This window comes from Hetaerina americana, unplaced genomic scaffold, assembly GCF_022747635.1.
Source record: "Hetaerina americana unplaced genomic scaffold, ioHetAmer1.1.p SCAF_205, whole genome shotgun sequence".
In the NCBI taxonomy this organism is placed as follows: Eukaryota; Metazoa; Arthropoda; class Insecta; order Odonata; family Calopterygidae; genus Hetaerina; species Hetaerina americana.
In genome coordinates this window covers 360,001-373,611 of record NW_027286770.1, presented here as the reverse complement: position 1 = coordinate 373,611, position 13,611 = coordinate 360,001, and the positions used below count along the sequence as shown (strand labels likewise).

At 36.7% G+C, this 13,611-nt stretch overlaps 1 protein-coding gene across 1 annotated transcript in view; it reads left to right on the top strand.

Annotated features, from left to right (window-relative positions):
• The first annotated feature begins 440 nt into the window (after positions 1-440).
• LOC139688598 (TOX high mobility group box family member 4-like) overlaps positions 441-13,611 on the top strand; it is a 245,427-nt gene continuing 232,256 nt past the window's right edge. Inside the window, exon 1 of the mRNA XM_071586141.1 lies at positions 441-945. Coding sequence (XP_071442242.1) covers positions 877-945 — 69 coding nt within the window. The 5' untranslated portion in view covers positions 441-876. The remainder of the gene's footprint in view (positions 946-13,611) is intronic.

The following is a 13,611-nucleotide window of genomic DNA, read 5'->3' as shown; positions in this document are numbered from 1 at the left end:
CGACAATGGGTTGGAACATTACCCCGACAACGAAGTGGTCGCAGAGCAATCGTCTGCCAGGGTATAACCCTTTAGGGTTCTCAACGCTGAGGGCCTGATCCTTGAAACCATTGTTGAAGAGTTTCGGCGGATTTGGGAACACGTCGACGGCGGGGAGCATTGTTGTGTAGGTGTTTGGGGTTTGAACCGTGTTTTCGGGTTCCTACGTTGACATAGGGACGGGGACGACAACATTCGATCTTCTGCCCATTGTTGCGGACTGTTTTGTTACCTCTAGGAGCTTTTAAGACGTGATCCGATCATCTTGTGAAACGCATCAACTTCCAGGCCAACAAAGCCCTATTTGTCGGCTCTTCTTCTGTTTGAAAACATCTCGCAGTTTATCTGCATTGTCGCGGTCACCTTGGCAACCGAAGGGAATTGTTGTGCATTGTTGAAGACTCTTAAGCGATAGATACATTTACCAATCTATCCATCAATAACTCGTCGGTGAGTAGGTGTTCATTGTTGGTTAGGTCGAAGGACAAGTTACCTTGGCAACGGAAGGGTCTCGACAGACAACAATCTTTTTCATTGTTGAGACAACTTGTTTTCCAACCATTGTTAGAGCCAGCTGGTTCGATTGTTGCAACGGAAACGAGGGAAGTCAAAGGAACTGGATACGTAGACATATTTTTAGAAACTAGTACATAGGTATACTTATATTTATCCAAATATAAGTACATATATTTTCATTAGTAGACCCCCACATCCCCCTATTCCTAAGACACGTGTGTCGGTTACCCCGTGACAACGCAAGAGGATACGTGGCAACGTCGCAATCGCCTAGCGATTGGAGAAGACCGGTGGTTGCAGTGTTGCCGGTTCTACGGGGGAATGGAGGCTACCTACACTGTCGGCAGCGACGTAGATTTCTGTAGAATGTTTGACCAGTATCTTTACAAGGTAAATTGATGACCTATCTTTTTTACATTTGCACGTAATTAACAATATTACATCATGCAGTAGAGTCATAGCGTTAACTGAAATACTCTGTTGGTATCTAGAGTAAAATACATGCATGTGTACAAGTGGACTCTACACTAAAACATCATTTTCAGGATTTATAAATTAAGATAACGTGTCAAAATTGGTATCATTCGATAGGAAATTTAATATTCTACAACTTTTGTCCTATTATATATTTTCGTATTTTTGTAAATAAAGGAGATATTAAAGAAAAATGACTTTGGTTCCTATAGAAGTTTGAATAATTGGATGGATAGCGTTGCACCGAAACGTCTATTCTGTGTAAACGGTTGAAGGTAAAGTCACGTGGTTGGTGTCATTTGAAATTAAATTTTATTCTCTACGTGTTCTTGCTCAATTAATAACTGTATTGCTGAGAATTAAAAAGATATCAAAGGAAGAATCATTTAAGATCGAAGTAATTACGGGTAGTCTGAGAAAATCTTCAATAATAGATAAACGTAATTTTCTCATGTGTTTTAAAATTTACAACGACAAAATTGGTATCATTTAATAGGAAATTTAATTAACTATAACTTTTAATAAACCTTATTTTGGTATCTATAAAATTAAGGAAGAAATCAAAAGAAAAAGGAATTGCTTTCGAGGTGATTGACGATACTTTGTGAAGATCTACATTACATTATTACGTAATTTACTCGTTAATCAATCTACATACAGCCCAATTAATGATGCCATTCTATAGTTAATAATTATACCTACAACTTTTATATTAAATGTTTTGTCGTATTACTGAAAACAAAAAAGATACAAATGGAAAATGTCAAAAATTAGAATTAATGTTGGGGTTTTGAAAAAATCAACGGTACTATAAATAGTCAATTTTTTAAGGAATTATTTACAGGTACAGCAACAAATTTGGTATTATTTAATAGATAATTTAATGAACTACAACTTTTATATTTATAATATTTCGGTATCTATGTAAGTAAAAATGATATCAAGGAAAAACTAAGTACGTTCGAAGCAATTACGGGTATTTTGTTACGAGTAAATGACACCAAAATGTCAGTTTTCCTCATCACATTTTATAGCTGGAGGAAGAAATTTGGTTCGGTTTTATAGAAAATTTAATGATCTACAACTTTTGTTCGGGCCATTTTTTCGTATCTATGAAAATAAAAAAGATATGAATGAAAAACGACTTCCGTTCATAGTGATATTCGGAAAAAAAATGTAATTACCGATACATTAAAATGTCATTGTTTCGCATACCATTCCAGTTGCAGACACAAGATATACATTGTTGGATAGGAATTTTAATTATCTAAAACTTTTATAATGGGTCATACTTTCGTATCTGCCTTAATTAAAAAGATATTAGGGAATAATACTTGCGTTCTCGGGTGATTTGAGTAAAATTGTGAAAATCCCGAAAGAGGCCCGAAGTACATATAAACCGTTGAAACGGACGACCCAACAATGGAAGCAAGAAATCAGTCGTAAATCAGCGGTACCTGATCTACTTAAACATTCACTGCGGCCGTAATATCTTACCGTGGACGATTTAAAAATTATAGCTATTTAGAATAGATGTATGGCCACTACTGACCGAAGTTTAGACCTTAGAAGGCCAACCGTTTCTACTGAAAAAATTAAGAGACTTTATAATTAGAAGATATCACGTATACGCGTCAACCCAGAATGTCTTCTAAGGTAATAGAATCGTCATCAGTAGCCGTAATATGATAGCGCCAGCATTCAAAAAAATATTATCATCTTTAAAAAGGTTTATTCTAAGAATAAACAGAAGTTATAAGGACCTAGAACACGTAGATTAGCTGTTAAAAATTAGAACACGTCATCAACTTGACGGTACCAAGCATATGAATCAGTTTAGGAAGCCATAGATGAATACGTCTTTAGCGGTTATAATATCAATACCATTACAATACAAAATATATATTCTTACAGAGAAAGCTTTGCTTAAAAGTTTGAAATAAGAATCAACCTTCCCCAAAATGTCGTTTCTCAGAAATTAATTGCAGACCTCAGAACTTGAACAGGGCGCGAAAATTCTTGCTTGGACATACCCGGCAGTTTAAAAAGAACGACTCATTACTCACCACGTAAATTATGATTCGTTCAAATGTTCCGTTCACTGAAATGTAGGTGAATCGATCGTATCAAACGAGTATTATTTAAACATTCGACGGTTAAACTGGAATTAATAACTCTCTGGAGAACGCGTTGGTAATTACTACGACTGGAGCTGGACAAGATTAGGTTGATAGAATCTGGAATATTCCTTTCCGTCTTAAGAACAACGAACTCTGCCTCAAATAGGTCACTTGGGGACCCTACTTCATAAAACAGCCGGCCGAGAGCCGTAATCAATCCAATGCGGTCCCCTATCTACATAAACATTTCCTGATGGAAAACTATTAAACATTTAGCAAATTAAAATATATATTTGAATAGAGGAAGATTGTGTTCATAATTGGTGTGAGTTTCAATGTTCCATTATAAGTACTTTGCTAGAAAAATATTAGAAGACCCTATCATTTGAACACTCGTACCTCATGAATGTGTATCAAGAAACTTGACTTGGACAAGGGTTAAGAAAAACGTCTATTGCGACCAATATAAGATCGCGAGACCGTTTAAAAAAATTAAAATCCTTGAATAAAGATTGTGTCAAGATTTTTTAGAAGTTAGGACGATCTAGTGATGTTAGTTTTTGGTAAAAAAATTGGAGACTTTATAAACTGAACGGAATCATTTTTTTCGTTGAATTTTTACTGGAATGTATATATGTTTTTATTTCTGTTGATATCTGGTTGAACTGATGACATAAGATCTTGGGGATTCGTCTTAGTTTATCTTTAAAGGTATTAGAAAAGGGAATTAATTAGTAACGGAAGGTTTCCACGTGAATTTCAACCTTAAACCGGGATTATATTCGGACTACTACGAGCAGAAATTCCCCGTAATTTCATGCACCGGTGTTAGTTTTTACGGTTTTTCTCTCTTAATTTGAGAGATACTAAAATAGACGATAGAATAAAATCTGTAGGGATTTAAATTACTTATCGATTGATGCCATTATAATGAATTTGCCACCAACGGTTACTTAGAAAATCACGTTTTTCCGTGACATACACATCGGCATTTTCGCCGACCATTTAGGCTGGCTGTATTAATGAAGTGTGTTTGATGACGTAGCATGTTCGTATGTTTCCCAAGACTCGCCGTTGGAAATATTTCCTCACTAATTTCAAACCAATCGGCAAAATCGTTGCCATGGCGATCGCGTTTGTTGCATTGCGACGTGGCAACTGCGCGTTTTTTTCCGTCAACAATCCAACCCTGACAATTTACTGATTTCACGTAAAACCTATTATTGTTGTCGCGAATATTGGTAACTTAGCAACGGATTGTTTGTTTCTGGAAACAATTGAAATGTGCTTTTCCTGTTAAATTGAGGAAAATGGGTAGAAAAATGTTAAAAAGTGGAAATTCAAACGACTGCCTTTTTTTTTGTGGCATAAAACCTTACTCTGGGTGAAAACAAGCTTCCCAATTTCCCCGCTAGAGGAAGGTGGCTCTGTCGGAGAAAATGTCGAAATACTACAAGTAATTGACCTTTTTAATACATTTCTCTGCTTATTAGTAATGTCTGTGTAGCAAATAATTGTGTATTTTACTTAATTGAATACCTTGAGACCTATATACATTAAATATAAATGATATATAATGTTATGTGGTGTTGGTGGGGGATGTGCCCTTCCAAAGCAGCCGGTCGTCGGTTTGCTGCGAGCAGTCTTGAAAGCCGAAAGTCGTGTCTCCAAGTGAGAAGTGTGTTTGTCGATTTTTTAACGATAGACATGGCGAAGCTCCACTAATTGAAATGTCCCCAAGCCACACACGTCCTTCATCGTTACCAACTTGCCGCACTGGAGTATTTTTAATTAGAGTACTTCTTTAAGAATTTGGAGTATTTTTACAAGTGCGTAAATCAGTTAATCTATTTTTCTATTGACGTCATCCTACTTGCAAACTTCAAATTCCTCATTTGAATTAAACGGCTTCGAATTAAATGCTCAATTGACTTAATGGAATTGGAGATCCGTTGCCATGGTTTTGCGAATTGTCGTGGTATCACTTCGGCGTTTGAAATGGGAGTTTTAGAAAATACGTCTTTGTGATTCGGGGCGGGAGGATTTGGCGGAAATATCGAAGGATTGCGTTCGACTCTACGCGGTGGCCATTGTCGTTCATCAACAAGATGTGTGGTTGCCATGGTTACCTTAACATAACGCAGCCGTTGTTCATTGTTTGTGTGTGGACGCATCGTCGTCATGGTTACCGTCTGCGGACGTGATGGATATCCTTTCTCGTTACATGAATGAGATAAACCATTCGATATTTATCGAAAGAATCGATTTTACGTATCGAATGTCCGTGAGTCCATTAAATTTATCATAAAATTCCAATACAACTGATCAGTCGCGATTAATTATCGATTAGTATCGAAGCAGACGACTAAACATTAAAAAACCGAACCGCTAAACGCGAAACTGGAGCCCAGTTATGTCGATATATTGGGAACAGTATCGAACCAGGGAAATATATTTTCGTCAGCATTTGAATCGAAATCCATCAATTGTAGCTGAAATAAATTGTTTTTCATTTGAGTATCGAAATATAGAATATTGAAATATTGAATATCGATATATTTCGAATCTTCGATATTCCATTCGATATTGAACCGGGAAATGGATGCTCGTCTGCATTTGAATCGAATCCATTAATGTTAGCCGGAAAAATCGCGGGTTTAATCAGGTATCGCGAAATAAAAAATCGATATTTCGATATCCAATTTGATCTTCAGCTGCTAATCTTATTGTAGTCAGCATTTGAATCGAAATCTATTGACGGTAGCTGTGAAAATCTCGTTCTATTAATCTAGTGTCACAATATCGAGTATCGGAACATTATCGAAATATCGTATCGTTTATATAGAGAGATTAATTTTATTTTATAAGTTGACCCTATTCGTACGGACTTCCGCCAGGGTCCGCCACGGTCGAATCTCTCGGAGGACACATCTGAATTTCAATTGATCGCACTTCCTGTTTACGTATTTCGAAAGGACTGGGGTAATAATGCATGCATTTGTTCAAAACAGACGTTGCCTCGGAGATGTTAACATTGCGGCGCAATTCGTCTTCTAGTTACGGTTTTGAAACGTATTATTGATTCGTAAAAATATAGATCGATATTTTCGATTTTTTATATCGATTTTTAAAAACTATAAATCGATATATACTGGACTACGGTAATATTTCTATTTGACCCATTCATCCTTTGACTTGTGTTCCGTATATTAAAAAAATTATCAAGTATCGATATATCGTAAATCGATAATTTTGTATGTAAATATAGATATATATATATATATATATATATATATATATATATATATATATATATATATATATATATTCCAATGTGTGTCTTACACATAGTGCAACTTCGATTCGATTATTCAACAATCGATGTCGAACTAGTCAACGTATTCGTATTATAGATATCACAGAACGGTGCCACATATTTTCCGTCCCTCGATATAATTATCGATATATCAAATTTATTTAACGTAATATTAATGCAATAATAATAATTGGATCACGATTTATATCTTTCTCAGCCATTTTAGAACTCTTTTGTTCGATATTCATTATGCATAGACTCGAAATAATTCTCAATAAATGGATAAGTAACTTCATAAATTAGCCACGGTCGAAAAACTTGTACAATTCGATATATAACGTTTTTTTAATTATCGATAAAAATCGTTTTTTTACTATCGATGTTTTGATTATTGTAATCGACATAATCATAATTTTTTTTAGATAAAAAATCTTTGGCATGTCGGGAAAGGATTAAAAAAAATATATCTATCGATTAAAAAATAATAATGAATAGATGAATCGATTTTTTGAGAAATAGCTCAATCGCACTGTTATCGAAATATTCGATTTCTATCGAACATGTGTATTTGTGCTTACCGTTGATTATTTCCGTCCAAGATTTTCGATTCGATAAAAGTTTTTTATTTACAATCGATTTTTCGATTATTTAAATCGATTAATTTAGGCATCTCTTGTATTTAGGTGAAGGAAATTAGTAGAAATATAACTAATGTTGAAAAAAGTTATTATCAATAATTGAATCGATTTTTTAAGAAAGAGGTATATCGCAATGTTATCGACTATTTTCGATTTATATCGAATTTGGTCATAATCGCTTACCCTAGATTATTGCCCTGCGTAGATATTTTTTTACTAGATAAAAAAAATTTTATTATAACAAAATATTTTTTAGTGACAAAATGGTTTCAAAAAGTAAATATTAATTTAATTCCTAAAATACACAAATTATATTTTCGCGAATTTTGAAATTATATTTGTTAATCAATATTTTTATTAAAAAAGCTATATCTTAGGGGTTTTAATTTCTTTATAAATTAATATTTTAATAATTTTTTAAAAGCGATAGAAAATTAATGCTGAGATGCTATTATTATTTTATTATTTTTGTAATAACTATGATTATTTTTTATTAATTATTGTAAAATATTATTATTTTTTATGTAATAGGTCGGAAAATATTTCGTTTCGAAAAAATGAAACAAAAGCCGCGAGATGGGCGTGATTTTCGCTGCGCATTTCGTCGTTCTCTTTTTTCTCTTCCACCCCCCCCCCCCTCCCGCCGACCCCTCACCTGCCGGCGACTGGACAAACCACTTTCACTTCGCGAAAGGAGTTCATTGGGTTGTTGCGTTCCGTGCTTTCAACTCCTTTCGCGTTTCTCATTCTTAATCTTATTTCAAGCCATTCTAAGGGTTCTAAAGCCTCGAAGGATATGTGTAGAAACGTCTTAAGACCGACGAGGACTCATCCTTAAAAATCCCACGTCCAAAACTCCACTTAAATACATTCATTAAACAAAATGGCTACCAATCCGGAATACTTTTCAATTCCTAAACTTTCAGAATTGTTTTCGACTAGTAAAATAAGTACTAGAAAGTCGAAACTGACGTCATATCTGGACGAATCCTTCTTCTAAATTTCTGTATTTTTAAACCTGCACAAGGTATCATATTAAGAGCAGAAAGATCGCGTTTCTAACTACGGTGTCTACCAATCAGTTCGTTTTTCGTTAAAATATTTTGGTTGTGTTTTTCAAAATTTGTTTTCTTCCCAAACTATTCATTTTAGGAAATTGAAACTTCTGTCGTAGATAGCCGTGATCCCGTTTTCTTATATGTATTATTCGATTTAAATACGTCATCATATTCATGGGCGCCATGGAAACTATTGTCCAATTCCGTCCGTTCAATCATATGCGATGTTTTTTCAACTTCTGAAATATTTTAATTTTTTTCTCTCACACTAATGGCACTAGAGAGTTGTAATCAATACGGAATATGGAGAAAATACCCCTCTATGTGACTGCATTCTTTAATCCAAATACTATTTTGTATTAAGGTCAGAATGGTCACTTATTGTCCAAAGCTGTTTTGTAGAATGCATACGAATACGTGATATGTTCAAGTTCTTTGGTTTTTCATTTTTTATTATAAACCAGGACCGTAGTTAGTATTTATAACTGCTGTCGAATATAAACAAAATATTTAGCTATACGAATATACATGAAATATTTACCGAAGTTTTTATATAAAGGCCACAGCGGTCAATTTCGTCTAGCATGTCCGTTTTTTCGAATACGCGGGTGTATGTTCAAGTTGTGAAGTCTCGTAATTTATTCCTCCTAAAGTAATATTTGTAAGACACTAAAACTTTAATCATACCTTAAGAAGATCTTCCTGCATGTTATTTTAATGTTTACACCGTCATTGTCCGGTTCCCATGGCCACCGATGACGATTTTTTTAAATGTGTCCCGCGAGACATGTACTGGCTCGAGGAAATAAATTGTTAAGAATCGTCATCAGTTGCCATGGGAACCGGACGTTGACGTGGTGTATTGCTTCATTACGCTCTGCAATATTACGCTCCGTTTTTTAATACGATGACCCTTCTATTGGCCTGTTACCGCTCAATATAACCGCACGTCTTGTAATTAAATGAATCCCTAAGATTCAAATACCTTAATCAAATCTATGTGCGAACGGTGGTTGCCATGGTAACCACGCAATAATACGAATGACAAAATGTCGTCGTTTAAAAGTGTTTTGAATGTGACTGTTCCTAATTAATTGGATTTTATGCGAATGCTGTGCAATGTGATATGTATTCGTATATATATTCTTGTTAAGAAAGAATTAGTGTATATTTTAAGCCAAACGGTTTACTTACAGTCAATCGCATTCGGGCGAAATTAAAAAAATACTTCAGAAGTTGAACAAACCAATAATAAGACAACGTTACCGCTTCACAGGTGTTATATATCATATCTTAATCTATATATATATATATATATATATATATATATATATATATATATATATATATATATATATATATATATATATATATATATATATATATATAATATATATATATTACACATATTATTTGTAATAACAAGTGAAGTTAAATGCCATTCTACCCAGAAGTGTCCCAGAATTCCTCAGAAGCTGCTTGTAAATCCATCCTGCATCACGATTCCGTGAATTCGATTCAATTCTCTGGATCACGGATCGGCGATCCGTGAATCCATATTTCATTGTTGCGCAATAGTCGTAATTTTCCACCATTTCGCAAATTAGCGATAGAGCGCCAAAAATGTTTCCAGCGTCCGAGTACGAGAAACACAAACAGAAAAATGCTAGAGGGCGATCTATCTAAGAATCGAAGATTTTAAGCGAGCAATTCTCAACATGTATCATGACGAATAGAGGAATTTATATATATATATATGTATAATATTAAGTGTGTATATATATATATGTGTGTGTGTGTATATATATACATATATGTATATATATATATATATATATATATATATACACTTAATTAATATTGATGCGATGTTGAATGTGCACACACATACGAATATATGTATATATATATATATATATATTTTTTTTTTTTAAGGTTATCTACCGGTTAAGGTAGGTTTTTCGATGGACACAACTACCAAACAAATATTTTGTGACTACTAACAAAACACAACCCTAAATTCTACTCTACACCAGGTCCCTCTTCATCTCTGAGTACTTTCTTCCTCCCTTCATCCCGTCAAACATCCCTATCCTGTTCCTTCCCTTTCCTCTTTTGCCCAACATTCTACCCTCTATCACAGTCTTCAACATCCCACTGCCGGTCAACACCCCCTTCATCCACTTTTCCTGCCTCCATAGGATTGCTCCCAACAAACCCCTCTCTTCGCCCACCATACCAAGTACTTCCTCATTTGTTTTCTTCTCTGTCCATTTCACCTTCTCCATTCTTCTCCACACCCACATTTCAAAAGCCTCCAGTCTACGTCTATCCTCCTGCTTCAATGACCACGTTTCCGCGCCGTACATAGCTACGCTCCATATCAAAGTTTTTACGAGTCTTTTCTTAACATCCTTACTCAAAGTCCCCGTCATCAACTCCCTCCTCCTCGTGAAAGCCTCTTTGCCTAGCGCAATTCTTCTCCTTACGTCCCTACTACTTTGACCGTGTTGGTCCAAAACACTACCGAGATACGTAAACTGTTCTACCTGCTCTAGTTTTTGCCCTCCTATTTTAATGTTAAGCTTGCCCTTTTTCTTTCTAGAAAATCGCATAACCTTTGTTTTATTAATGTTGATTCTCATCCCATACCTGTCGCACTGAATTTCCAATTCACTCAGCAATGTTTGCAGCCCCTTGGCTGACTGACAAACCAAAGCTTGGTCATCAGCAAACCTAACTGATTTTACGAATCCCCCGCCCACTTTCATTCCTACCTCTAGTTCTTCCCATGCCTCTTTGATCATTTCCTCTGCATACAGGTTGAACAGCAACGGTGATAATGGGCAACCCTGCCTTACACCCCTTCCTAACACTGCCCATCCTGACTCCCCGTTTCCCACTCGCACCTGAGCAGTCTGAGACATGTACAGGTTGCGGATTAGCCTCCTTTCCCTCCAATCTATTCCTATTTTCTGCAATATACTCATTAGTTTTTCCCAATTCACTCTATCAAACGCTTTTTCGAAATCTACGAAACAGGCAAATACCTCCTGGTTGTGTTCTATATTCCTCTCGATTAATAATCTCATTACTGCAATGGCATCACGCGTACCTCTCCCCTTCCTAAACCCAAACTGATCATCCCCTAAGTAATCATTTGCCCTACTCTCTATCCGTTTGTTTATGATCCTGAGAACAACTTTAGCTGCGTGGGATATCAAACTAATTGTCCTATAGTCCTCACATGACGTGGCCTTTACCTTTTTCGGAATCGGAACTAAAACTGCTCTCACTAAGTCTTCCGACCAGATTCCCTCCTCATAAATGCTACGGATCAGCCCATATAGCCTCTTCCTCCCACATTTTCCTAAGCATTTTAAAAGTTCCACGGGAATGTTATCTACCCCCACGGCCTTATTTAGTTTCATCTCCCTTAATGCCCTTTTTATCTCATTGTCTAGTATGCCTGGACCTAAGCTGTCTTCCTCTACGTCATTTTCTTTTTCAATGTCTAACTGTGTTGGTCTGAGTTCTTTACTATACAGTTCTTCTATATACTCCTTCCATCTCTCTTGGATCTTTCCTGCGTCAACTATTACCTTACCCGCCTTATCTCTAACTATTAGCATAGCTCTTCCTTTCTTACTTCCCGATAACGATTTAACTTTGCTGTACAGCGCACCGATTTCGCCCTTCCTCTGGAGACTTTCCATATCCTCGCACTGCGTCTTCCACCATGCGTCTTTTGCCTTATTTGTTGCCCGCCTCAATTTATTGTTCAATTCTTTGTACTTCATTTTGCCTAATTCTGTATTTATATTCTTCCATTTTCGCCGCTCATCCATCTTTGTAATCATCTCATCCGTGATCCATGGTTTCCTAGTCCTTTTAGCGTTAACGGTTCCAATAGTGTCTTTTGCGGCTTTAGACAACCCTTTTTTGATCATTTCCCATTCTTCTTCGATAGTAATAAGCCCTTTACCATCCTCCATTATTTTCTCTACCGCCTGTTTGTATTCCTTCCTTTTCAACCCATTTAATGCTTCTACATTCCATTTTCTCACTCGCCGCCCCTGCCTTATCTTTTTGAAACGTACGCTACATTTCATAACAACTAAATTGTGGTCTGAGTCCGCATCCGCTCCCGGGAAGCTGTGGGAATTTATCACACTGTTCCTAAACCTGTGTCTAACCAGGATATAATCTAGCTGATATCTTCCTGTGTCACCTGGCATTTTCCATGTATACCTGCGTCTTTTGTGGTGTCTAAACCAAGTGTTGGTGATGACTAACCCCTGTCTCCTGCAGAACTCAACTGCTTTCTCCCCGCGGTCATTCCTCGTGCCTAAACCGTAGTCGCCCACCTCATCACCATCTCTTCCTTCGCCTACCGTCGCATTCCAATCCCCCATCACTATCAAATGTTTCCCTGCTGGAACACACGCGATCATGTCCTCTAACTGATCGTATATCTTATCGACCTCTTCTTCCTTATGGTTGCTCGGTGGCATGTATACCTGAATAATAACTAAGTTCGTCGGTTCTGCTTTTATCTCCACTAGTAGTATTCTATCCGTTACCTGCTCTATGTTGACTACGCTTCTTCCTACCTCTTCATTTAATACTATGGCAACCCCTCGTTGGCTCTCGTCCCCACCGCTGTATATTATTCTATACTTATCACTCCAGTAATCCCCGCTATCTTTCCATCTCACCTCGCATAGACCTAAAATATCTATATTTCCCCTTTCCATCTCTCGCTTAACATTCTCCAATTTCCCTGTCCTCATCATTGTCCTAACATTCCACGTTCCTATTCTAACTAATTTTGTCTTCTCCTGCGTCTTCTGTCCTGCTGCTGCTGGTTTTCCCTTGCAAGGGTTTCGTGGGATGACGACCGCGGAAGCCTTGCCTCCCCCGCTGCCGGGCACGACACACGGCCGATTGGGCCGAGCCCCGTGGTTGCCAGGACTCAAATTATCTCTATTGTCCATCATATTTTTCTAGGGAATGATAATTGAGGTGGTTTCCCGTTGCCTTCCTCAATAGTGTTTTTAACGTGACACCATCACTTACTGGCCGCCCCACTGGGGTCAGACGCCATTGCAGCCGCCTCACTGAGGAACAGACGCTGCGTGGACTACCTTTCGTCTGGCTCCTAACCTTCGACCTATCTGGCATGGGTGACCCTACCAGCAGCAATGATTATTACTCCCGCCAGCACAGCTCTAGGGGTCATCGGAACGCACAAGCCCTTCCACCACGTCAAGGTTGTAGTCCGTGGAGGGATATATATATATATATATATATATATATATATATACATAAATGCAAAGTTCAAACATCAGGGTATTCAGGGGGGCCAGTGTGCATATATATAGATACAATATATAACTATACACACATATATATATATATATATATATATATATATATATATATATATA